General features: G+C 45.7%; 1 protein-coding gene across 1 annotated transcript; it reads left to right on the forward strand.

Annotated features, from left to right (window-relative positions):
• Window positions 1–172: 172 nt before the first annotated feature.
• On the forward strand, window positions 173–25434 carry LOC135389596 (uncharacterized). Its single transcript, XM_064619649.1, has 5 exons — window positions 173–386; window positions 649–773; window positions 2715–2882; window positions 22596–22682; window positions 25151–25434. Exons 1-5 carry the CDS (start codon window positions 173–175, stop codon window positions 25223–25225), a joined length of 669 nt encoding a protein of 222 aa, XP_064475719.1. The 3' UTR covers window positions 25226–25434.
• Window positions 25435–26578: the final 1144 nt, after the last annotated feature.

A 26578-nucleotide genomic window follows, 5' to 3' on the forward strand; every position in this document is an offset into this window, starting at 1 on the left:
TGCACAGAATTAGCACGCATATTTTTTCCTGGGTTTTCCTCGGACGCTGTCAGACGTATGTCGGCACAATTTCCTTTGAAGTCGGCCCAGGCACATTCCCACAAAAGGGTTAGTCGTAACGTTGCCCACCTCTGTGAGGCCGACAACGGTAAGCTCTTTTAATAGTACCACTATGTGGGGGGGTACTGCTGAAAGAGCTCGCCGTTGTTGGCCTCACAGAGGTGGGCAACCACTATGTACCCACGATAGTACCAGCAGCCCCTGGCCAATCTCCCGTTGTGGATCAAGGTCAGAGAATGCGAGGAAGAAGAAGAAGAAGAAGAAGAAGATTGAGACGCATGATTCTGCATATGAGCTTGAAGACATGAGGGAAGAACCATGGGGGCGTACGTATACTACGAGTTTTTTTAATGCAGCGTGGGCCTATGTGGGTCGCTATTTTATGCGTCAAATGTCGATTTATGTTGGAAAACTGTGCTGATAATGGCAAATTAGGAAAAGAAAATAGAAATAGCGGGACTGAACGGCGTCTAAGAGATAACTGTGGAATTACACGCCAACCAGCAGTCCCAACCCTGTCCTAACTTTATTCTCTTTCACCCGCGACGATGGGACTGGTCACAATACCACAAACTGGATCGCATTCAGTTGGGCTGAACAATACATTCGCTCCAGAAACAACATCGTGGATCAACAATTCCATTCGAGATCCGCCCATGATGGAACAAAAGATGTCAGCGGAACTAAATGCAGTCTTCAATATTTTGGAATTGGTAAGTGATTATGCGTGCCTCTCTCTACTGCGCGAAATAAACGATTAACGTGAAGCTGCTGGGTATGATTTCGTGCACGAATTGAGCCGTGTAATGGCGAAGTCTACACACACAAAAATAACCGTTCTTCGAGAGTTCCTCATGGTGCAAGAACCTTTCTCTGAACCTTTCTCTTCGAGAACGAAGGATCTGCAAGCCGTCCTACTTTTGAAGCACCTTTTAAATGTGCATACGGACAGGCCGAAAAACTTCAAAACATTCTTTCTCGAACGGTTATTGCTCCGTGTGTACGGGCAGAGGTGCTCCGGGAAGGTTAAAAAAATTCTTGCACCGACAGAACCAAGTGAGGCGTAGAGTGTTTCGTTAGGGGAGGAGAATCAAAAGAATTGCTCCAAGGGGCAATACTTTTCGACCCGCCACTTCGCAAGGGACAAAAGAAGCGGAACGGGACGAGACAGAAAGGGCGCCCCATGTGAAGGTGGCAAGGGTTGATATCAGCCATGCACTCTAAATCGTTTCACACCTTTAAAGGTGTAAAATAGGTGTATTAACAAAGATCACACCCTACAACTTTGTTTTGGAAGTTCCTGAGGGTGTAACAATGGTGTACTACGCCCTCAGGTGAAATATGGTGATAAGTGTGTCGCCTGGGTGTAGAAAGGGAGTATGTTTATTTTCGTTCACATGAACAAAAGTAAATATATACAACAACAGGGAACAGGAAGTTACATTACAAAAGTGCATGGCCTGGATTTACAACACGTCTACCATCTGGTAATGCATGCAGGTTTAGAAGATCTGTTGAGATAGTGCTTAAATTTCTAAAACACGTTGCTCCTCATTGCAAGACAGAACAAATACATGATAGTGCTCATCATACTCAACTGTAGTTAATGTTTGTATGAGAAAAATGGTATCAGAGTTAATAACATGTATGCCTGCAATCTCAACGAACACGGGTAAGTCCTCCTCGGAAGATTCTTTTGCAACAACACAGCCAACAGCAAATGTGTTATCATTATCAACTGCACTTTTCACATAGACTATAGATTCTGCGTGAATATCACGGTCATGAATGTAACTCTGAATTGCTTCTGGGGCATGTTGAAGTATTATCTCCTTGGAACCATCAGTATAGATGTGGCATTTCTGATGAAGGGCTGCAACCACACATACATTTGATAAAATTGATGTCTTCTTGCTAATGAAAGGGTTATGTTCTTAAAATCTCGAGTTTTTCTTGCAACATCTTTAAAATGCTAGTGTTTCCTTTCGAAACGCGTACAACCATACAGATAGGAGAGGACCAAACATCCTGATGAGTCGCGGATAATGAACAACGTAATGCATTTTACGCGGGTTAGATATTTGTGGGTACAACACTGCAAAGCCTCGAAGAAACGAATAAATGCAACGCTCTAAGTAATGAACATGCAGATGGGGGAGGTGCCTGCTCATGAGGTGGTCTACAATTTCATGAAAAGCTATATACAGCTGCCATGCTTCATTGCCATGCACAGCTGCCATGCCATACATGATTGTCTGTACGTCGGCTGTGCATGTTTACACACATATTTAATCACCTTGATGTGCATACATATGTGGACCTCAATGTGATTATACGCAATATGCTGGTGATTGTGAATACACAGTTACCGGCATATTGCCACAAACCCAGCAGTTTTATTCGGCGTTACACCCTTAACGCCGTGTTAAAATACACCTTAAAAGGTGTGCGCCATGAACATTTTGATTTACACCCTTTAAGGTGTAAAACGATTTAGAGTGATGGTAAGTTACTACAAAAAAGCAACTAAGTTACTCGCTGCAGTTAATTCGCAAAAATGGACAATTCTCCCAGTGGGCGTGGCCATATACTTTTGGCAGTGTGAGTCACGCTGCCGTACAACTACATCTTTCGTTTTTGTTTTCTTATCGAAGGCACTGGACGCATGCTTGTATTGGCACTTGTGGAGCATCACTGTGGCCAGCCGACTGATCATATTCGTGCACGGAGCTTCACTGACGTATGCAGTCAATTGTGGCCACATTCTGCTCGCCGTCGCCATCTCCGATAGCACACGTTACCTACTCTACGTCACATTCTACGTGAGTATAGCGGCTCCATTGAATAAGCAGTACGGATGCATACATTCTTCTTATTGCTTGACGGGTGGTATTTAAATAAATCGCATTTTAAATAAACTGGTTTTTACATAATGTATATTTTTATGTAGACATTGCACCGAATCCTATTCATATTTCAATACCATTTTTAATAGCCGTTTGTAACGCCACATAGATTATAATAACCTGTACATACACGTAAGCATTTCGCTCTGCCTGTGACAGGTATTGGTTCTTTGGCAGCGACAGGTACAGTAGGCATTAGCAGTAGAAAAATAGGCGTTCGGCCCGGGCCATTCTCCTCACGTCTCGATAATCCCACAGATCAGGCGCGCCCCTAAGGAGGCCCGGGCTGAGCCCCTGCCATTGATTTACGCCCCCCTCCCCTCTCCGGCCCTGTGTGCGTGTGTACGTCAGTGAACGCCGCGAATGTCGCGAACGACGGAGATGCCGGTGAACTTGTCACGTTCACACAGCAATCCGTGAATCCCGCGGACGCCGTGAAGGTGCCGAAAGCCGCTGCGCGAGAGTAGACATTGCTTCTACTTTTGACGGGAGTGCCGGGGAAGACGCGAGTCTGGACCAATCAGCGTGCTCCGCGAGCTAGAATGCTGGCACGGGAGAACAGCGGCGTAGACAGCAAACATGGCGGATGCGTAACCTGGCCTACGAAATTCTAATCAAGGCTCTAAGGTATAGCGCTAAATATTGCACGATAGCAAACACAGGAGGAGCGGAAACGTAGATATGAAGACCGCATCATAGCAGCTGCTGAAAGAAGACGAGGAAGTAAGTGTCGACTGTGTTGAGACATGTGTAGATGCACGTCGTCTGCTGTTCGAAGCGGGCGTCGCTTTACAGGTTGCTGTATAAAACGCAATAAATATGTATTTGGCAATTGTTATTCTGATTTATCACAACGACATTTAACGTATTACACGTGTGGAGCTTGAGTACTGTTCGAAGAATGAAACGGATCAGTTTTTGTAGTGGAGTTCAGTGGTGCCAGTAGTGCCGGCATTCCCGGTGTTCGGAACACAGTGTGAACGAGACTGTCGCGAATGCCGAAAAAGCGGTGAATGAGTTCCCCGCGTTCGCGGCTTTCGATGATGTAGTGTGAACGTAGCATTAATGTCACAATTCGAATATATAGGAAAAAGAAGAAAACTCTCATTTTGATGGCACATTTTCCGCACGACACCACGTGTCCTGGAGCCAACATGTTCACTCTTTCTTTCTTATCTGGCCTAACCTAATTATCGGAACTTTGTCGGACACATATATATTTCATCTGCATGCGCTTTGCGACACCAGCAAATCCCTATATCTTCGAGAACGAAAGAGTGGCTAAGGATCTCCAAGCAGTCCTGCCTTTGAAGAATTGGGCTAGTTGGTAGAAGTTCGTAGTGCCAGAAGCTTTCTCTGAACCTTTCTTGTATCTTCGAGAACGAAAGAGTGGCTAAGGATCTCCAAGCAGTCCTGCTTTTGAAGAATTGGGCTAGTTGGTAGAAGTTCGTAGTGCAATAAGCTTTCTCTGAACCTTTCCTATATCTTCGAGAACGAAAGAGTGGCTAAGGATCTCCAAGCAGTCCTGCTTTTGAAGAATTGGGCTAGTTGGTAGAAGTTCGTAGTGCAAGAAGCTTTCTCTGAACCTTTCCTATATCTTCGAGAACGAAAGAGTGGCTAAGGATCTCCAAGCAGTCCTGCTTTTGAAGAATTGGGCTAGTTGGTAGAAGTTCGTAGTGCAATAAGCTTTCTCTGAACCTTTCCTATATCTTCGAGAACGAAAGAGTGGCTAAGGATCTCCAAGCAGTCCTGCTTTTGAAGAATTGGGCTAGTTGGTAGAAGTTCGTAGTGCAAGAAGCTTTCTCTGAACCTTTCCTATATCTTCGAGAACGAAAGAGTGGCTAAGGATCTCCAAGCAGTCCTGCTTTTGAAGAATTGGGCTAGTTGGTAGAAGTTCGTAGTGCCAGAAGCTTTCTCTGAACCTTTCTTGTATCTTCGAGAACGAAAGAGTGGCTAAGGATCTCCAAGCAGTCCTGCTTTTGAAGAATTGGGCTAGTTGGTAGAAGTTCGTAGTGCAATAAGCTTTCTCTGAACCTTTCCTATATCTTCGAGAACGAAAGAGTGGCTAAGGATCTCCAAGCAGTCCTGCTTTTGAAGAATTGGGCTAGTTGGTAGAAGTTCGTAGTGCAATAAGCTTTCTCTGAACCTTTCCTATATCTTCGAGAACGAAAGAGTGGCTAAGGATCTCCAAGCAGTCCTGCTTTTGAAGAATTGGGCTAGTTGGTAGAAGTTCGTAGTGCAAGAAGCTTTCTCTGAACCTTTCCTATATCTTTGAGAACGAAAGAGTGGCTAAGGATCTCCAAGCAGTCCTGCTTTTGAAGAATTGGGCTAGTTGGTAGAAGTTCGTAGTGCAATAAGCTTTCTCTGAACCTTTCCTATTACTTCGAGAACGAAAGAGTGGCTAAGGATCTCCAAGCAGCCCTGCTTTTGAAGAATTGGGCTAGTTGGTAGAAGTTCGTAGTGCAATAAGCTTTCTCTGAACCTTTCCTATTACTTCGAGAACGAAAGAGTGGCTAAGGATCTCCAAGCAGTCCTGCTTTTGAAGAATTGGGCTAGTTGGTAGAAGTTCGTAGTGCAATAAGCTTTCTCTGAACCTTTCCTATATCTTCGAGAACGAAAGAGTGGCTAAGGATCTCCAAGCAGTCCTGCTTTTGAAGAATTGGGCTAGTTGGTAGAAGTTCGTAGTGCAATAAGCTTTCTCTGAACCTTTCCTATTACTTCGAGAACGAAAGAGTGGCTAAGGATCTCCAAGCAGCCCTGCTTTTGAAGAATTGGGCTAGTTGGTAGAAGTTCGTAGTGCAATAAGCTTTCTCTGAACCTTTCCTATTACTTCGAGAACGAAAGAGTGGCTAAGGATCTCCAAGCAGTCCTGCTTTTGAAGAATTGGGCTAGTTGGTAGAAGTTCGTAGTGCAATAAGCTTTCTCTGAACCTTTCCTATATCTTCGAGAACGAAAGAGTGGCTAAGGATCTCCAAGCAGTCCTGCTTTTGAAGAATTGGGCTAGTTGGTAGAAGTTCGTAGTGCAATAAGCTTTCTCTGAACCTTTCCTATTACTTCGAGAACGAAAGAGTGGCTAAGGATCTCCAAGCAGCCCTGCTTTTGAAGAATTGGGCTAGTTGGTAGAAGTTCGTAGTGCAATAAGCTTTCTCTGAACCTTTCCTATTACTTCGAGAACGAAAGAGTGGCTAAGGATCTCCAAGCAGTCCTGCTTTTGAAGAATTGGGCTAGTTGGTAGAAGTTCGTAGTGCAATAAGCTTTCTCTGAACCTTTCCTATATCTTCGAGAACGAAAGAGTGGCTAAGGATCTCCAAGCAGTCCTGCTTTTGAAGAATTGGGCTAGTTGGTAGAAGTTCGTAGTGCAATAAGCTTTCTCTGAACCTTTCCTATTACTTCGAGAACGAAAGAGTGGCTAAGGATCTCCAAGCAGCCCTGCTTTTGAAGAATTGGGCTAGTTGGTAGAAGTTCATAGTGCAAGAAGCTTTCTCTGAACCTTTCCTATATCTTCGAGAACGAAAGAGTGGCTAAGGATCTCCAAGCAGTCCTGCTTTTGAAGAATTGGGCTTTTTGGTAGAAGTTCGTAGTGCAAGAAGCTTTCTCTGAACCTTTCTTGTATCTTCGAGAACGAAAGAGTGGCTAAGGATCTCCAAGCAGTCCTGCTTTTGAAGAATTGGGCTAGTTGGTAGAAGTTCGTAGTGCAATAAGCTTTCTCTGAACCTTTCCTATATCTTCGAGAACGAAAGAGTGGCTAAGGATCTCCAAGCAGTCCTGCTTTTGAAGAATTGGGCTAGTTGGTAGAAGTTCGTAGTGCAAGAAGCTTTCTCTGAACCTTTCCTATATCTTGGAGAACGAAAGAGTGGCTAAGGATCTCCAAGCAGTCCTGCTTTTGAAGAATTGGGCTAGTTGGAAGTTCGTAGTGCAAGAAGTTTTCTCTGAACCTTTCTTGTATCTTCGAGAACAAAAGAGTGGCTAAGGATCTCCAAGCAGTCCTGCTTTTGAAGAAATGGGCTAGTTGGTAGAAGTTCGTAGTGCAAGAAGCTTTCTCTGAACCTTTCTTGTATCTTCGAGAACGAAAGAGTGGCTAAGGATCTCCAAGCAGTCCTGCTTTTGAAGAATTGGGCTAGTTGGTAGAAGTGCGTAGTGCAAGAAGCTTTCTCTGAACCTTTCCTATATCTTCGAGAACGAAAGAGTGGCTAAGGATCTCCAAGCAGTCCTGCTTTTGAAGATTTGGGCTAGTTGGTAGAAGTTCGTAGTGCAATAAGCTTTCTCTGAACCTTTCTTGTATCTTCGAGAACGAAAGAGTGGCTAAGGATCTCCAAGCAGTCCTGCTTTTGAAGAAATGGGCTAGTTGGTAGAAGTTCGTAGTGCAAGAAGCTTTCTCTGAACCTTTCTTGTATCTTCGAGAACGAAAGAGTGGCTAAGGATCTCCAAGCAGTCCTGCTTTTGAAGAAATGGGCTAGTTGGCAGAAGTTCGTAGTGCAAGAAGCTTTCTCTGAACCTTTCTTGTATCTTCGAGAACGAAAGAGTGGCTAAGGATCTCCGAGCAGTCCTGCTTTTGAAGAATTGGGCTAGTTGGTAGAAGTTCGTAGTGCAATAAGCTTTCTCTGAACCTTTCCTATATCTTCGAGAACGAAAGAGTGGCTAAGGATCTCCAAGCAGTCCTGCTTTTGAAGAATTGGGCTAGTTGGCAGAAGTTCGTAGTGCAAGAAGCTTTCTCTGAACCTTTCCTATATCTTCGAGAACGAAAGAGTGGCTAAGGATCTCCAAGCAGTCCTGCTTTTGAAGAATTGGGCTAGTTGGTAGAAGTTCGTAGTGCCAGAAGCTTTCTCTGAACCTTTCTTGTATCTTCGAGAACGAAAGAGTGGCTAAGGATCTCCAAGCAGTCCTGCTTTTGAAGAATTGGGCTAGTTGGTAGAAGTTCGTAGTGCAATAAGCTTTCTCTGAACCTTTCCTATATCTTCGAGAACGAAAGAGTGGCTAAGGATCTCCAAGCAGTCCTGCTTTTGAAGAATTGGGCTAGTTGGTAGAAGTTCGTAGTGCAATAAGCTTTCTCTGAACCTTTCCTATACCTTCGAGAACGAAAGAGTGGCTAAGGATCTCCAAGCAGTCCTGCTTTTGAAGAATTGGGCTAGTTGGTAGAAGTTCGTAGTGCAAGAAGCTTTCTCTGAACCTTTCCTATATCTTCGAGAACGAAAGAGTGGCTAAGGATCTCCAAGCAGTCCTGCTTTTGAAGAATTGGGCTAGTTGGTAGAAGTTCGTAGTGCAATAAGCTTTCTCTGAACCTTTCCTATTACTTCGAGAACGAAAGAGTGGCTAAGGATCTCCAACCAGCCCTGCTTTTGAAGAATTGGGCTAGTTGGTAGAAGTTCGTAGTGCAATAAGCTTTCTCTGAACCTTTCCTATTACTTCGAGAACGAAAGAGTGGCTAAGGATCTCCAAGCAGTCCTGCTTTTGAAGAATTGGGCTAGTTGGTAGAAGTTCGTAGTGCAATAAGCTTTCTCTGAACCTTTCCTATTACTTCGAGAACGAAAGAGTGGCTAAGGATCTCCAAGCAGTCCTGCTTTTGAAGAATTGGGCTAGTTGGTAGAAGTTCGTAGTGCAATAAGCTTTCTCTGAACCTTTCCTATATCTTCGAGAACGAAAGAGTGGCTAAGGATCTCCAAGCAGTCCTGCTTTTGAAGAATTGGGCTAGTTGGTAGAAGTTCGTAGTGCAATAAGCTTTCTCTGAACCTTTCCTATTACTTCGAGAACGAAAGAGTGGCTAAGGATCTCCAAGCAGTCCTGCTTTTGAAGAATTGGGCTAGTTGGTAGAAGTTCGTAGTGCAATAAGCTTTCTCTGAACCTTTCCTATATCTTCGAGAACGAAAGAGTGGCTAAGGATCTCCAAGCAGTCCTGCTTTTGAAGAATTGGGCTAGTTGGTAGAAGTTCGTAGTGCAATAAGCTTTCTCTGAACCTTTCCTATTACTTCGAGAACGAAAGAGTGGCTAAGGATCTCCAAGCAGCCCTGCTTTTGAAGAATTGGGCTAGTTGGTAGAAGTTCGTAGTGCAATAAGCTTTCTCTGAACCTTTCTTGTATCTTCGAGAACGAAAGAGTGGCTAAGGATCTCCAAGCAGTCCTGCTTTTGAAGAATTGGGCTAGTTGGTAGAAGTTCGTAGTGCAATAAGCTTTCTCTGAACCTTTCCTATATCTTCGAGAACGAAAGAGTGGCTAAGGATCTCCAAGCAGTCCTGCTTTTGAAGAATTGGGCTAGTTGGTAGAAGTTCGTAGTGCAAGAAGCTTTCTCTGAACCTTTCCTATATCTTCGAGAACGAAAGAGTGGCTAAGGATCTCCAAGCAGTCCTGCTTTTGAAGAATTGGGCTAGTTGGTAGAAGTTCGTAGTGCAATAAGCTTTCTCTGAACCTTTCCTATTACTTCGAGAACGAAAGAGTGGCTAAGGATCTCCAAGCAGCCCTGCTTTTGAAGAATTGGGCTAGTTGGTAGAAGTTCATAGTGCAAGAAGCTTTCTCTGAACCTTTCCTATATCTTCGAGAACGAAAGAGTGGCTAAGGATCTCCAAGCAGTCCTGCTTTTGAAGAATTGGGCTAGTTGGTAGAAGTTCGTAGTGCAAGAAGCTTTCTCTGAACCTTTCTTGTATCTTCGAGAACGAAAGAGTGGCTAAGGATCTCCAAGCAGTCCTGCTTTTGAAGAATTGGGCTAGTTGGTAGAAGTTCGTAGTGCAATAAGCTTTCTCTGAACCTTTCCTATATCTTCGAGAACGAAAGAGTGGCTAAGGATCTCCAAGCAGTCCTGCTTTTGAAGAATTGGGCTAGTTGGTAGAAGTTCGTAGTGCAAGAAGCTTTCTCTGAACCTTTCCTATATCTTCGAGAACGAAAGAGTGGCTAAGGATCTCCAAGCAGTCCTGCTTTTGAAGAATTGGGCTAGTTGGTAGAAGTTCGTAGTGCAATAAGCTTTCTCTGAACCTTTCCTATTACTTCGAGAACGAAAGAGTGGCTAAGGATCTCCAACCAGCCCTGCTTTTGAAGAATTGGGCTAGTTGGTAGAAGTTCGTAGTGCAATAAGCTTTCTCTGAACCTTTCCTATTACTTCGAGAACGAAAGAGTGGCTAAGGATCTCCAAGCAGTCCTGCTTTTGAAGAATTGGGCTAGTTGGTAGAAGTTCGTAGTGCAATAAGCTTTCTCTGAACCTTTCCTATATCTTCGAGAACGAAAGAGTGGCTAAGGATCTCCAAGCAGCCCTGCTTTTGAAGAATTGGGCTAGTTGGTAGAAGTTCGTAGTGCAATAAGCTTTCTCTGAACCTTTCCTATTACTTCGAGAACGAAAGAGTGGCTAAGGATCTCCAAGCAGTCCTGCTTTTGAAGAATTGGGCTAGTTGGTAGAAGTTCGTAGTGCAATAAGCTTTCTCTGAACCTTTCCTATATCTTCGAGAACGAAAGAGTGGCTAAGGATCTCCAAGCAGTCCTGCTTTTGAAGAATTGGGCTAGTTGGTAGAAGTTCGTAGTGCAATAAGCTTTCTCTGAACCTTTCCTATTACTTCGAGAACGAAAGAGTGGCTAAGGATCTCCAAGCAGTCCTGCTTTTGAAGAATTGGGCTAGTTGGTAGAAGTTCGTAGTGCAATAAGCTTTCTCTGAACCTTTCCTATATCTTCGAGAACGAAAGAGTGGCTAAGGATCTCCAAGCAGTCCTGCTTTTGAAGAATTGGGCTAGTTGGTAGAAGTTCGTAGTGCAATAAGCTTTCTCTGAACCTTTCCTATTACTTCGAGAACGAAAGAGTGGCTAAGGATCTCCAAGCAGCCCTGCTTTTGAAGAATTGGGCTAGTTGGTAGAAGTTCGTAGTGCAATAAGCTTTCTCTGAACCTTTCTTGTATCTTCGAGAACGAAAGAGTGGCTAAGGATCTCCAAGCAGTCCTGCTTTTGAAGAATTGGGCTAGTTGGTAGAAGTTCGTAGTGCAATAAGCTTTCTCTGAACCTTTCCTATATCTTCGAGAACGAAAGAGTGGCTAAGGATCTCCAAGCAGTCCTGCTTTTGAAGAATTGGGCTAGTTGGTAGAAGTTCGTAGTGCAAGAAGCTTTCTCTGAACCTTTCCTATATCTGCGAGAACGAAAGAGTGGCTAAGGATCTCCAAGCAGTCCTGCTTTTGAAGAATTGGGCTAGTTGGTAGAAGTTCGTAGTGCAATAAGCTTTCTCTGAACCTTTCCTATTACTTCGAGAACGAAAGAGTGGCTAAGGATCTCCAAGCAGCCCTGCTTTTGAAGAATTGGGCTAGTTGGTAGAAGTTCATAGTGCAAGAAGCTTTCTCTGAACCTTTCCTATATCTTCGAGAACGAAAGAGTGGCTAAGGATCTCCAAGCAGTCCTGCTTTTGAAGAATTGGGCTAGTTGGTAGAAGTTCGTAGTGCAAGAAGCTTTCTCTGAACCTTTCTTGTATCTTCGAGAACGAAAGAGTGGCTAAGGATCTCCAAGCAGTCCTGCTTTTGAAGAATTGGGCTAGTTGGTAGAAGTTCGTAGTGCAATAAGCTTTCTCTGAACCTTTCCTATATCTTCGAGAACGAAAGAGTGGCTAAGGATCTCCAAGCAGTCCTGCTTTTGAAGAATTGGGCTAGTTGGTAGAAGTTCGTAGTGCAAGAAGCTTTCTCTGAACCTTTCCTATATCTTGGAGAACGAAAGAGTGGCTAAGGATCTCCAAGCAGTCCTGCTTTTGAAGAATTGGGCTAGTTGGAAGTTCGTAGTGCAAGAAGTTTTCTCTGAACCTTTCTTGTATCTTCGAGAACAAAAGAGTGGCTAAGGATCTCCAAGCAGTCCTGCTTTTGAAGAAATGGGCTAGTTGGTAGAAGTTCGTAGTGCAAGAAGCTTTCTCTGAACCTTTCTTGTATCTTCGAGAACGAAAGAGTGGCTAAGGATCTCCAAGCAGTCCTGCTTTTGAAGAATTGGGCTAGTTGGTAGAAGTGCGTAGTGCAAGAAGCTTTCTCTGAACCTTTCCTATATCTTCGAGAACGAAAGAGTGGCTAAGGATCTCCAAGCAGTCCTGCTTTTGAAGATTTGGGCTAGTTGGTAGAAGTTCGTAGTGCAATAAGCTTTCTCTGAACCTTTCTTGTATCTTCGAGAACGAAAGAGTGGCTAAGGATCTCCAAGCAGTCCTGCTTTTGAAGAAATGGGCTAGTTGGCAGAAGTTCGTAGTGCAAGAAGCTTTCTCTGAACCTTTCTTGTATCTTCGAGAACGAAAGAGTGGCTAAGGATCTCCGAGCAGTCCTGCTTTTGAAGAATTGGGCTAGTTGGTAGAAGTTCGTAGTGCAATAAGCTTTCTCTGAACCTTTCCTATATCTTCGAGAACGAAAGAGTGGCTAAGGATCTCCAAGCAGTCCTGCTTTTGAAGAATTGGGCTAGTTGGCAGAAGTTCGTAGTGCAAGAAGCTTTCTCTGAACCTTTCCTATATCTTCGAGAACGAAAGAGTGGCTAAGGATCTCCAAGCAGTCCTGCTTTTGAAGATTTGGGCTAGTTGGTAGAAGTTCGTAGTGCAATAAGCTTTCTCTGAACTTTTCTTGTATCTTCGAGAACGAAAGAGTGGCTAAGGATCTCCAAGCAGTCCTGCTTTTGAAGAATTGGGCTAGTTGGTAGAAGTTCGTAGTGCAAGAAGCTTTCTCTGAACCTTTCCTATATCTTCGAGAACGAAAGAGTGGCTAAGGATCTCCAAGCAGTCCTGCTTTTGAAGATTTGGGCTAGTTGGTAGAAGTTCGTAGTGCAATAAGCTTTCTCTGAACCTTTCCTATATCTTCGAGAACGAAAGAGTGGCTAAGGATCTCCAAGCAGTCCTGCTATTGAAGAATTGGGCTAGTTGGTAGAAGTTCGTAGTTGAAGAAGCTTTCTCTGAACCTTTCCTATATCTTGGAGAACGAAAGAGTGGCTAAGGATCTCCAAGCAGTCCTGCTTTTGAAGAATTGGGCTAGTTGGTAGAAGTTCGTAGTGCAAGAAGCTTTCTCTGAACCTTTCCTATATCTTCGAGAACGAAAGAGTGGCTAAGGATCTCCAAGCAGTCCTGCTTTTGAAGAAATGGGCTAGTTGGTAGAAGTTCGTAGTGCAAGAAGCTTTCTCTGAACCTTTCTTGTATCTTCGAGAACGAAACAGTGGCTAAGGATCTCCAAGCAGTCCTGCTTTTGAAGAAATGGGCTAGTTGGTAGAAGTTCGTAGTGCAAGAAGCTTTCTCTGAACCTTTCTTGTATCTTCGAGAACGAAAGAGTGGCTAAGGATCTCCAAGCAGTCCTGCTTTTGAAGAATTGGGCTAGTTGGTAGAAGTTCGTAGTGCAAGAAGCTTTCTCTGAACCTTTCCTATATCTTCGAGAACGAAAGAGTGGCTAAGGATCTCCAAGCAGTCCTGCTTTTGAAGATTTGGGCTAGTTGGTAGAAGTTCGTAGTGCAATAAGCTTTCTCTGAACCTTTCCTATATCTTCGAGAACGAAAGAGTGGCTAAGGATCTCCATGCAGTCCTGCTTTTGAAGAATTGGGCTAGTTGGCAGAAGTTCGTAGTGCAAGAAGCTTTCTCTGAACCTTTCCTATATCTTCGAGAACGAAAGAGTGGCTAAGGATCTCCAAGCAGTCCTGCTTTTGAAGATTTGGGCTAGTTGGTAGAAGTTCGTAGTGCAATAAGCTTTCTCTGAACCTTCTTGTATCTTCGAGAACGCAAGAGTGGCTAAGGATCTCCAAGCAGTCCTGCTTTTGAAGAAATGGGCTAGTTGGTAGAGGTTCGTAGTGCAAGAAGCTTTCTCTGAACCTTTCTTGTATCTTCGAGAACGAAAGAGTGGCTAAGGATCTCCAAGCAGTCCTGCTTTTGAAGAATTGGGCTAGTTGGTAGAAGTTCGTAGTGCAAGAAGCTTTCTCTGAACCTTTCCTATATCTTCGAGAACGAAAGAGTGGCTAAGGATCTCCAAGCAGTCCTGCTTTTGAAGATTTGGGCTAGTTGGTAGAAGTTCGTAGTGCAATAAGCTTTCTCTGAACCTTTCCTATATCTTCGAGAACGAAAGAGTGGCTAAGGATCTCCAAGCAGTCCTGCTTTTGAAGAATTGGGCTAGTTGGCAGAAGTTCGTAGTGCAAGAAGCTTTCTCTGAACCTTTCCTATATCTTCGAGAACGAAAGAGTGGCTAAGGATCTCCAAGCAGTCCTGCTTTTGAAGAATTGGGCTAGTTGGTAGAAGTTCGTAGTGCAAGAAGCTTTCTCTGAACCTTTCCTATATCTTCGAGAACGAAAGAGTGGCTAAGGATCTCCAAGCAGTCCTGCTTTTGAAGAATTGGGCTAGTTGGCAGAAGTTCGTAGTGCAAGAATCTTTCTCTGAACCTTTCCTATATCTTCGAGAACGAAAGAGTGGCTAAGGATCTCCAAGCAGTCCTGCTTTTGAAGAATTGGGCTAGTTGGTAGAAGTTCGTAGTGCAAGAAGCTTTCTCTGAACCTTTCCTATATCTTCGAGAACGAAAGAGTGGCTGAGGATCTCCAAGCAGTCCTGCTTTTGAAGATTTGGGCTAGTTGGTAGAAGTTCGTAGTGCAAGAAGTTTTCTCTGAACCTTTCCTATATCTTCGAGAACGAAAGAGTGGCTAAGGATCTCCAAGCAGTCCTGCTTTTGAAGAATTGGGCTAGTTGGCAGAAGTTCGTAGTGCAAGAAGCTTTCTCTGAACCTTTCCTATATCTTCGAGAACGAAAGAGTGGCTAAGGATCTCCAAGCAGTCCTGCTTTTGAAGAATTGGGCTAGTTGGTAGAAGTTCGTAGTGCAAGAAGCTTTCTCTGAACCTTTCCTATATCTTCGAGAACGAAAGAGTGGCTGAGGATCTCCAAGCAGTCCTGCTTTTGAAGATTTGGGCTAGTTGGTAGAAGTTCGTAGTGCAAGAAGTTTTCTCTGAACCTTTCCTATATCTTCGAGAACGAAAGAGTGGCTAAGGATCTCCAAGCAGCCCTGCTTTTGAAGAATTGGGCTAGTTGGTAGAGGTTCATGTTGCGAACCTCAAGCCCGAGAAAGACGAGGACCAGAGAAGTAGATCATAGTAGTGTTTGGAAAGCTATGGGTGAGCTTTCTGACGAGCTCCAGAGCTTGAACTGAGGAGCTTCCTTCAGCCACAACTTCGCGGAATATCTTCCGCACAAAGTTCCTTTCCTTCTAAGTGTTTAGCATTACTGTCCTCGAGAGCATTCTTGAGGTTCATCCAGTGCTTCAACAGTTCCTCAACAGACATTGCACATAGACCTTTCGGATTAAACAAGAACCCGAATGTATTCTAGTGGGACTTCATCGCATCAAACCGTCTTTCCAATGATTGCAGTGCCTGGTCAACAACTGAAAGGAAGTACTCCCTCCTGAACCGTTCCATTGGGGAAGGCAGTTCAGCGGGAGTTTTCTGGCTCCAGTTCTTTTGTTATCTTGTTTACGGTGTGCTGCGGTTGCCTGAGCTCAGGCCGAACTGCACCATCTCTGTCTGTAAACGTGATCATCACTAAACGTTGCCGTCTCCTTCTCGCCCTTCGAGGGACAAATTCGAAATTTGTGTCCTCTATGTTCATTGTTGTGGTGGTGATTTCTCGATTTTTGGCATGTATTAACACTAATAGGTTTTTGTTAGCAGAGGGCGTTATATCTGTTAGAAGAGAGCGACAACTCCTTCTTCTTCTTCTTCTCCCCAAGAAGATGGCCGCGATCCGCAAGGAAGATTGGGCGTGCGTGCACTTTGTCGCGTGCCTCAGTTCTTAACTGATTTTGCGCTGCCCACCCGCACAGTAAACCTGTCTTGTTCGCTGGCATTGCCTGGTCTTTGCGTTCCTTCCTACAGGTTATGGGCCCAGGCTGCGCTCTTCACCACTAGTTGCCTCCGTCTCGTTTGCTGGCTCAAACCATGGGAGACTCCAGTAAGTTCACAGAGGCAAAGCTGGCGGATTGCAACTACCAGGCGTGGAAGTTTAAAATGAAAATGCTGCTGATCAGCGAAGACACCTGGACATACATTGCAGATGCTGCACTTAGAAGTCCGAAAATCCTCCCAAATCCTGCCAATTCCCTACAAAAATCCTCCTCCTCTTCAAAATCCTCCCAGTTCGTGGGTTGCTGGAGATCGTAAAGCCCAAAGTACCATCTGTGTCAGCATCGACGATAGCCAGCCAAATAGTGCATGTTTGCAACTGTTCGACGGCAAAGCAGATGTGGGACGAGCTCCGGAAGGTACACGAGAGGGCGAATCTCAGCAACAAGCTATACCTGCTAAGGAAACTGTACCAATCCAAACTGGACAAGGACGAAGATCTGCAAGGGTACGTCAGGCGCACATTGGAATTGGTGGAGCGATTAAGGGGCATCGGGCAGGAAACGACAGATTTTCAAGTGGCTGCCCTCCTTCTAAGCGGCCTTCCAGAGACCTATGAGGCGCTCGTAACAGCCCTTGATGCGCGCCCAGTTGACGACCTTACTCTGGAATATGTTAAAGGGAAGCTCGTGGATGAATTTAAACGGAAGCAGTAGTCGGCAGGTTCGACACACGACTCGGAAGCAGCGCTTCAAGCTCATGGCCAGCGGAGTTCTAAGACAACGGCTTGGACAAGAGAGTGCTATTACTGCAAGAAGCTTGGTCACTTCAGGAAGGACTGTCGTGCCTGGAAGGCGCACGGGAAACGTCCACAGAAACAGCGGAACAGACAGCGGGCTAGGACAGCGATGTCTCAGCATTCATCGCCGTCTGAAGTTGCTTTCTTGCTGACGAAAGATTCTCCGTCGAAGAACTGGGACTGGTACGTGGACTCCGGCGCCACAAGTCACATGTGTAACGATCGGAACTCCATCACTGAGAACTACAGGGACAGGACGGAAGTTGTCACCGTGGGAAACGGGCAACAGGTATCTTCCCTGGGAGTTGGTGACGGCATCCTGCACTGTAGAGTATCCCCATCAGCAGTGAAGAAGGTTCGTGTAAGAAATGTGCTCTACGTACCCACCTTGGACAGCTACCTTCTATCCGTTAAGAAGTTAACGGAGCTCGGCAACGTGGTGTCGTTTCGCGGAGAAGAGTGCACCGTCACAAAGGGCAAGGTTGTCATTGCTACAGGGAAGATTAACCGTGACCTGTACCGTCTCTCGAGAGCTCGAAAAGAGATGGCGAACCTCACGCAAGCGTCGGACCACCGGAATTGTATCCATGTGTGGCATCACCGATTAGGGCACCGGGATGCTGATGCGGTGAAGCGTTTTCATACGGATAGTCTGGCGGTTGGAATCGATGTCGAAGCCTGCAACCATCTTCTCAAATGCAATAAAAGGCAAAATGAAAACAGCATCATTTCCAAAAGCGAGCTCTTCTCGAGCTCAAGCAGTTCTGGACTTAGTGCACACTGACGTCTGCGGGCCTATGAGGGTTCTTACACCAAGTCGGAACCGGTACTTTCTTACACTCATCGACGACTTCTCCAGATACACCATTCTCTACCTCCTGAAGTCGAAGGACGAAGTTGCCTCGAAACTTGAAGAGTACCCGGCGTTCGTGAAGAACAAATTTGGAACTTACCCGAAGGTCCTACGTATGCACAACTGATCCGAATATACTGGCGGAAGAACACGGCAGGTTCTGCGTTGCCGTAGGTGTAGAGTTACAGACCACTGTCCCGTATAGTCCAGAGCAGAACGGCGTAGCTGAACGAAAGAACAGAACTTTGTGCGAGAGCGCACGAAGTATGCTCTTTGGGGCGGACTTGCAAGAGACGTACTGGGGTGAAGCCGTCCTGACCGCTTGTTACCTTCAGAACCGTCTTCCTGGTAAGGCCGTCGACAAGGCTCCGTATGAGTTGTGGCACGAAGCAAAACCCAATCTAGAGCACCTGCGAATGTTTGGAAGTCGAGCATTTGTGCATGTCCCAAAAGAGATGCGCGGAAAGTGGGATTGTCGTGCTGTGGAGGGCACTCTACTTGGGTATGGGCGAGCTCAGAAGGGATACAGGATCTTGCTCAAGGGCTCTGACAAGGTAACAGTGACTCGAGGTGTGGTCATTGACGAGAGCCCAGTCATGGAGAAGTTCTGTTCCGAGTCGTTACTGAGCAGGCCAGCGCGTCCTCGCCCCGCGGAATACCCAGGTGACCGCACCAAGTACGGCCCGAATACGTCTCGGAGCGGAAGCGTTTCTGGAGAAAGTGAGATTGAATTGGAGTTGTGCCCGGGCTCACTTGAGACGCAAGACTGAGCACACGATGTCTCTCCCACGGGGGATGAGACGGCCACAGAAGTGCCTGGACCTCGACGGTCAGCAAGGAGCAACAAAGGCGTCCCTCAAAGTCGCCTCACATATCCCAGTAAACCAGATTTGTCTCAGAAACATCAACACGATATCCCGCTTGGGATTTTGGGATATCCCAGGGACTAGGCTGAATAGCCCGTTGATGTCTCTGGGACAGACAGAGGACCCGCATTTCTTCCGCATTTGCTGATCCAGGGAGGGCTCCAGGAATGTCTCTCAGAGATATTTGGACATATAGAGGACATATACAGGACGTATCATTATTATTATCATTTTGCTGCATTTTTATTTTTATTTAGCTTTTATTTATATTATTATTCTTATTTTGCTGGTTTTGCGGTTCGCTACGGCGACACGCCTCGCCTGTTAGATGAAACGGCGGTTGGAGAATGTTGATCGCGAATTCCCGTGGAAAAGGTAAAATATGTTCTTTCCTTTGTTTATTGACTGTGGTGCGATACGTGATGAGTCATTAGAGATATGATTAAAAAATATGGCTATGAGGGTATAAAATAAATATTTTTGATGGAGGAATGCGTGAGACAAATACCACATCAAAGAGGCCTTACTCTACATGCGAACGGCACATCAGAATGTAAAAATAAAATACAGTGAGAACAAAATGGGTGTGCAGTATGTTGACTGAAGACGCAGCGACTTTTCCATTTGTGATCAAGGTTGACAATCTGTTGAAGGGACAATGTGGAATTCACGCAAATATTTCAACGTTGTTCTTCATGCTCACACATTGACCAGGTACAGTTCAAACAGGGTTGATTCAGCGCCATCTCTTTATATACAACATTAGACAACGTAGATTCTACATTATGCCAACTGTCGGTGTTGACTGGCAGCTTATTCTGCGAGGGCTTTTTTATTTGTTACTGTTGGACATGTCTGGAGTGAGAAGTTATTTATTTGAAGATAGTTTATAACATTTTGATTAAAAAAATGTAGTCGGCACGCATTTTGAAAATGCTGGAAATGGCTGCTATTGCCACAAGAAATATTTATTGTAATGTAAAGAAACGTCATTGTAGTGATATTCGTAGTATATCCACAGAATATTCACTCGGGGATATTTGTGACGTCTCATTGGGTAATATACAGCGGACGTAGTGAGGATACAGGTGACATCTCTGGCGTATCAGACCAATTTGGGAGGTCTGCGGGTTATTGATGGTTTGCAGGGATGTTGCTCAAGCCACAGTTCCTGCAGACCCGGCGAGCTGGAGGAAGGTGCAGATGTTGCCTCCTGTTGAAAGGACCAAGTGGATTGACGCTGCTCATGAGGAAATCGCGTCACTCCATCAGCTGAACACATGGGTTCTTGTGGGGTTACCCCCAGGAAAACGACCTTTCGGCTGCAAATTGATTTTCAAGACTAAGCGGGATAAGGACGGTAACGTTGAGAGGTACAAGGCGAGGCTTGTTGCCCAAGGGTACTCGCAGAAGTATGGGGAGGATTATGACGCTACATTTGCCCCCGTTGTGAAGCTGACTACTCTGCGGGTACTCCTTACAATATCTGCGGCACAGAAACTAAAGGTACGCCATTTTGACGTAAAGACAGCCTTCCTGAACGGTGACATTAACGAAGATATATGTATGAAACAGCCAGAAGGATTTGTTGCCAAAGGGGAAGAACACCTCGTTTGCAAACTGCAGAAGTCTCTTTATGGGCTCAAGCAAGCCGCGAGAGCATGGAACGTAAAGGCAAATGACTTGCTCCTGCAGGAAGGGTTCAGCCGCAGTGAAGCACACCCCTGTTTATACTCGAGAACAATAGGTGGCGGCCGCATGTATATTCTACTGTACGTAGATGACATGTTGATCTGTCACGAAGACGACCTAGTCATTACCAACGTTTGCTTGAATCGGCATTTCGAGCTGAAGGACCTCGGTTACGTCAGCCGCTATCTTGGCATTGAGGTCGAAAGACCGCAAGATAATTGTTTCTTTATTCGCCAGAGAAGCAAGATCGACGCTTTGGTGGAAAAGTACAGTCTGGTCGACGCTAAGACAAGGCGCACTCCAATGGACGTGGAGTATCTCAAGCTAACTGAGGATGAGGACTTGCTCTCCAGCAATGAACAATATCGGCAGGCTGTAGGAGAGCTTCTGTACCTTAGCACGACCACCCGTCCGGATATTTGATGCGCAATTGCGGTCCTGTGCCGCCGCGTCAGCAAACCGCGGCAGCGAGACTGGGATGCCGTCAAGAAGTTGTTGCGGTACCTCAGTCACACTCGAGACCTCAAGCTGAAGCTTACAGCAGACCCAGGCATGCCCCTAGTGTGCTACGTAGACGCGGATTGGGCTGGAGACTTGTCGGATCGTAAATCGACCAGTGGATACCTGATACAATTCGGAGGCAGCCCCATCTCCTGGTCGACGAGGAAGCAGCTTTCCGTTACTCTGTCTTCTACTGAAGCAGAGTACGTCGCTGCAGCGTACGCTTCACAAGAAGTCCTTTGGCTACAACACCTTTTGCCAAGTTTTGGTCACCGTCTGGCTGAGCCCACTCGCATGCTTGAAGACAATCAAGGCTGCATCAAGCTTGCGCTTGGAGAAGGTCTGAGCGCGAGAACGAAACACATCGACGTTCGCCACCACCACCTCAGAGACTTGGTGCAACGCGGACACGTCGAGTTCGAATATTGTCAAACGGGCGAGATGGTTGCCGACGCGTTGACGAAGCCTCTTCCACGACAGCACTGCGAGACCATCAGAGAGCGCATGGTCCTTATTAAGCCCTAGTTGTCGAGGGGGGGGGGGGTTAGCAGAGGGCGTTATATCTGTTAGAAGAGAGCGACAACTACTGTGGGCGTGCGTGCACTTTGTCGCGTGCCTCAGTTCTTACCTGGTTCAGCGCTGCCCACCCGCACAGTAAACCTGTCTTGTTCGCTGGCATTGCCTGGTCTTTGCGTTCCTTTCTACAGTTTTCCGTTCGAAGCAGATGCAGCGAAGCACCAAACAAGAATATAGCTGCACGAAAAAGCCTCTGACCATACGCATTAATTGGTTCAGTACTTGATTTCCTCATTGGGATTTCTTTGTTGAGAAAACAAGTGGCAAATGGCCAAAAAACCGTGCATGTTGAGCGGACGCTCACTTCCAAGGAGCCCCACTTTGAGCTACTGCGACGCTCGTCCTCGTCTGTAACCTGAGCCAACCCAGGGTCTTTCCTCCTCTCACGCTTTCCCGCCCTTTCACGGTTTCTCTGTAAATAAAGTTCGTCGCATTTTTGTTCTCGAACTGACTGCCTCGTCACCTTCTTTCTTCGAGTTTTCAGCGAACCCATCGAACGTTTTAACTGTAGAGAGGTTCAATTGGTGCTACTTTCTCCTAATTTCTACTATACCCTCAACATAAGATGTGCACAAGTGAGGAAGTAAATGAGCCACAAGTAACTGATGGGAAAATAATAAAGAAGCTAGTTGCTAAAGGTATATCATTGATGCAAGTACTGGAAGAAGCTTACAAACCTCCCCATATCTCGAGTTCCCGAATTTGACACCACGATCTGATGTACGTGATACGCGATATACTTATGAGTGTTCGTGAAGACCTTGGAAGACCTGGCTTCTTTCTTTTCTCATGACACGACGGTATGGCACATAACATACTCTGCTCTTTATTTCTCTTTCATTTGAAGATTGCGCGTGCAATTGAGCGTACACCCGACAAACAAACAAAAAATTCAGTCGTTCTTAGTTGACGGTTTTGTGCGCTGGATCTACGCAAGCACGGGGCCTAAGGCCGTTGACTTGTTCGCCCTCCCCCTATCGCCGGCCCTGCCTCGCACTCGTGGCAAATATTCCGGGACGATGGAAAACAAATAACAAAATAAGTTACGGGGGAGCAACAAATGTAGAAGTGTAAAAGTCTCCAAATGTCTCATTATTCTTTTTAATGAATACTGAAAAATCTGTTAGATGTGAAGAGGAACCTATCAGTGACCCAGTATAGTGCTATTCACTTTAATAAGTTTGTTGGATATACTGTGACTTTTCTCTTAACTTTCGGAGTGCTGTCCACAAGGACAGTGGACAAATAAGACTGGTGTTGTTCATACAGTTTTCACGGGAGCCAGAGTTTCCGCTTTGTCTTATGTTCCACAAACATACAAATAATGGTATTATGGCACAATTAAAAGTTGCCATTCTTCGTTTATACACGTATTTACGCGAGTACTTAAGAGTATTCTCATACTGTATTTAAATAGACCGTTTCCAACGAAAAATGCCTTTGCGTCCACGTCTGTTCTTGCTCCACAACGTCGCAAGTAAGAACAGGGGGTAAATAAAGGTCTTGACTGCTTCCAACGAAGAAAATAACTATAGAAATGACCGTCACGTACGATTTTCTTACTTTTTTACAGTTCGAGTTGTTCCAGTTCTCGGCAGCGACAACCCTGGTGATCGGAGGAATTCTTCTTCTCGCATGCAAGCTCTCCAAAGTAGACGGGGTGAGATGTGCGGGTCAAATTCTGCAGCCAATAGGAATCGCTGTGACACGTACGAAATGTACCGTAACAAAAAGTCCGGACAGACGGACGATTTCTTTGTCCGTCCAAGCTCAGACATTTCGCACCATGGAGCATATTCACTAACTTGTCTGCGTTTCTCTGCATTCATTCTATTGTCTCGACCGGATGCCCCCTTTTCGGTCTCTACACATTCATCCAAAGTCATTTTATGCATGTCCCACAGCTATGGCTCGGAAGCGTGCTATATCTAAATACTGGGGAGGTGGGTTACTTTGATTGGCCACGTAACTTTTCTGCCCTACGGCCTTCGTTATCTTATCATTTGAAAAGGCAGTCTTCGCCCCTGAAGGACCAGAAAGCAAATGCCTGTTATCACGTGTGTATATACGCGCACTTGAGGTTTCAGCGTTCACGAAAATGATCTCTCCAAACTCAGCCTTCTAAAATAATTGAAATCTTTACTAATGTTAGCCGCTGCTGTCTCGCGTACTTGCATTCCACATTTTGATTTGCAACAAACTACTGTCTCGCGGAGGTATAGATCTAGCCAACCCCTAAGGGCCCGCTTCACTATGTTTGCAGTTCCATTTCAACAGCGAAACAACATTACGCCTGCTCGCTAAAGGCTGGTTTAGAGTCCTACGGAGCCGGGCGTAACGACGCGCAGCGAACCGCCACCGTTGAGTTCATAGTCCGACGACACTCGGCGCAGCGCGGCGCGGCGGCAATGCGCGACTACGTCAGCGGCTCGCCTGCGCTCGCGCGCCTGCTGCGCTGCGCTCGCTGCGCTCGCCTGGCTCGCCGGCGGCGGCTCGCGCGCGTCGTTATGCCCCGCTCCGTCGGACTCTAAACCAGCCTTAACAGAGCCGTGGTGAGACGTACTGCTTTGTTACTTCTCCTGCGTCCATTGCGTCAGTGCAGTGAAAGCACACTTCACAGGAGACCGCCACAAACTGACAGGCATATACGTTTTGCCTGACTTCGTTCCCTATTTGTAGAATGCATTCTCCATTAAAAATAGTTCGAACAGAACCGAAACCTTGAAAACATGAACAAACGAGGGAGGCCGACGCTGTCTGTCCGCGCACGTCTTAACGACCCCTCGCGTCACAGTGCGTAAATATTTTTGTTTGTTTCTGTGTTGAGCGACGAGGCGATGTCTCTTCGTCATTGCCGTCTGGATGGCGTGTGGTTCTAGAGCGAAAGCAACTTTTCTCTGGCCGCTTTTTCGCGCATTTGTTATCCCATGCAGCGCCCACCGTATACCACGAGTTGATGCCTACGGTGCATAGTTTGAAATACTTTTGATGACTTGACATGTGAGATAATCAAGATTTCTTATCTATGACGATAGACAATCAGTTTTGCAATTTCATACTGTCGAGACACTGAAATCGCGAGGCCTATGTTTTGACTTTACTGACAGGGAAGGGGGCAAAACTTTTGGGGACGACCCTTCCTGTCATTAAGACGTGCGCGGACAAACAGTGTCGGCCTCCCTCGTTTGTAGATTCAGTAGATGCACTGCTTTTGTAGATAATTTAGACCAATTGCGACCTACTTTGTTGTCAATTTCACGCCGCATTTTCCCACGACCGTGGCTGTTGCTTATCTTTTATTGTGTGCTGTGTCCTAGCTTAGCTCGTACACTTGCCCCTGACGACCGCTCTTTTACACCTACGTGTTTTATTATCTCATGTACCTTGTGTACCTTGTCACTCAGGAACTAACAGCACTAGAAGAACTAATACATATACATGTATATATATATAAGCAAATAAGTAAATGAACACGGTTTAAGTCTGAAGCACATGGCACTTCGTTAGACTAAAAGTTGTTTTTCTGTTTTTTCTCTTCCTTTCCTTTCTTAATTTTTTTAAGAACGTTGTTGGGAGCTGGACACGTCAAGCAGTCCATTAGAAATTGTCATGGGGGTGCCGCTTTTGACAGTGCTTTGGCAAAACACCCTCATATTTTTATCTCACTGCTCCACGTTCCCGCGTTCTGATTTTGGTGTGCAAGCGGCGTCATGACAAGATGGCGTATATGCTGCTGGCTATATATAGCTGGTGGATGAACTTCATAATGTAAAAGCCTGAGCCTGGGCACACAGAGGGCCGACAATGTGTTCGTGTGGTCCCTCTGTGTGCCCAGGCTCAGGCTTTTACATTATGAAGCAGCGTCATGTTCTCGCTAGCATCTCAGCCCTTCACAACACAATGGCATATAAGCGGAAAGGGACGTCACAAACAGTATGATGTAAATCTGCATGCATCTGGTTGTCATTTGTGAACAGCAAGTCAAACAGTCCTGTCGTCTATGCATACTATACCTTCCCTGACGCCTAAATACTTGTGCGCTCACTGAATATAGCAGTCGTGCTAAAGCGCATAAATGTGTGCTCGAAAAATGGTAGCACGCTAAACTAGGATCCCGTTTCTTTGCAGGCGCTGGGACTTGGATGTGGATTCGTTCATACGCTTCATTATGGCTACGTCATGTACAATAACCACATTCGCTAGTGAGGTTGTCTTGGACCCGCATGTCCTGACTGCTTTGCCTCGCCATGAGTGTTTCGACGTGAACGTCGTGATTACCTTCATCACGACTTGGCGCATACGTCTTGTGCACGCCTTATACAGGATCATCAACCGCAATCGTCGAACTGCATGTTTAGGTTCGCATGTCGCCCCTAGCATGTAGCTGAAGCCGAATACAAATAAATATTTAACGAATATAATGGAACAATTATATTAACACGTACTGATACTCCCATAACTTTTTTTTTTCGTTTTTGGCTGCGTCGTGTTGTGCGACAAATCAATCACAACCAATTAGTATATATCTTAGCTTATCTTGGGTCAGTTAGCGTATTTCTGACTACCTGTATATGATTTTTTCATCTGCAAGAGCTCTAGAATCCCTTACACTCACTCCTTCGAGGAACCCTGTAGGAGAATAAGTAAACATAAGAAGGCCATTGGAGTAGATTTACACGTAAGCTGCCTCAGCCAACTGCGTGGCGGCATGCTGCGGGGTAGAACTGCCGGCAATTTCGACCACCTGCGGATTTTTTGACGTGCGCTGGAAATCTCCGACGCACGGGGCACGAAGCAATAGTTCTTACCTCCTCCACATTGCTACCCTCCCCGGCAGGGATCTAACAGGCGATCTTGAGCTCAACAAGCCAATACCGAGCGAGCGAGCGAGCTACCGAGGTCGGCTAGGAGAACATGTGAGATTGACGACAAATCCGTGACGCGCATGGGAGTGCCAATCAGTTAGCTCGTGTCCGTGGCAGGCGCATATTCGATGACAAATGACAGCTGATCTTCCCACCACGTCAGAGTTTCGCTACTCCACCATTGTGGATTTATCGGGGCGTTTTTGTAAATTAATTTGCGTAGTGAGCAGACATCGTTCAGCAATATTTTGCATGGGTACTCCCGATAGACCACGTAGCGCAAAAAAAAAAAAAGAAAGAAAGAAATAGCGCACGTAGAAAGGTAGTGACGCTTTCTTCCTAAGAGAAAACAGATACCGTAATTTCACGCATATAAGCCGCACCGGAGATAAGCCGCAGCACCCGTTTTTAGGAACGTTTTGAAAATTTTCGGCCAGATAAACCGCACTCGCAGATAAGCCGCGGGCAATACGACACGACTTATTTGTGGGACAAAGGAGAAGGCCATAAACTCTGTGGTTCATAATCCGGGGTCGACAAGGTGTACGACAAAGGAGGTCAGCTCTAGCGTTCTACGAAGATCGGATTGTGCCCTTGTTGTATGTTTTTCATGGATCGAGGGTCAGTGGCCTTCCGGAAGGAATATCAGTCTACTCGATTGTGGACGCGCCTAGACGCGTCCTTGTTGCGG

This window comes from Ornithodoros turicata, chromosome 1 (genome assembly GCF_037126465.1).
Source record: "Ornithodoros turicata isolate Travis chromosome 1, ASM3712646v1, whole genome shotgun sequence".
NCBI classification, from domain to species: Eukaryota; Metazoa; Arthropoda; class Arachnida; order Ixodida; family Argasidae; genus Ornithodoros; species Ornithodoros turicata.

What these genes read in the sequence shown, in the direction of transcription:
- LOC135389596 (XM_064619649.1), top strand. Translation starts at nt 173, where the DNA reads ATGTGGGGGGGTACTGCTGAAAGAGCTCGCCGTTGTTGGCCTCACAGA. An exon ending in TACTCTACGTCACATTCTAC is followed by an intron (nt 2,883 to 22,595) that starts GTGAGTATAGCG and finishes ACTTTTTTACAG; the next exon opens with TTCGAGTTGTTCCAGTTCTC. An exon ending in AGCTCTCCAAAGTAGACGGG is followed by an intron (nt 22,683 to 25,150) that starts GTGAGATGTGCG and finishes GTTTCTTTGCAG; the next exon opens with GCGCTGGGACTTGGATGTGG.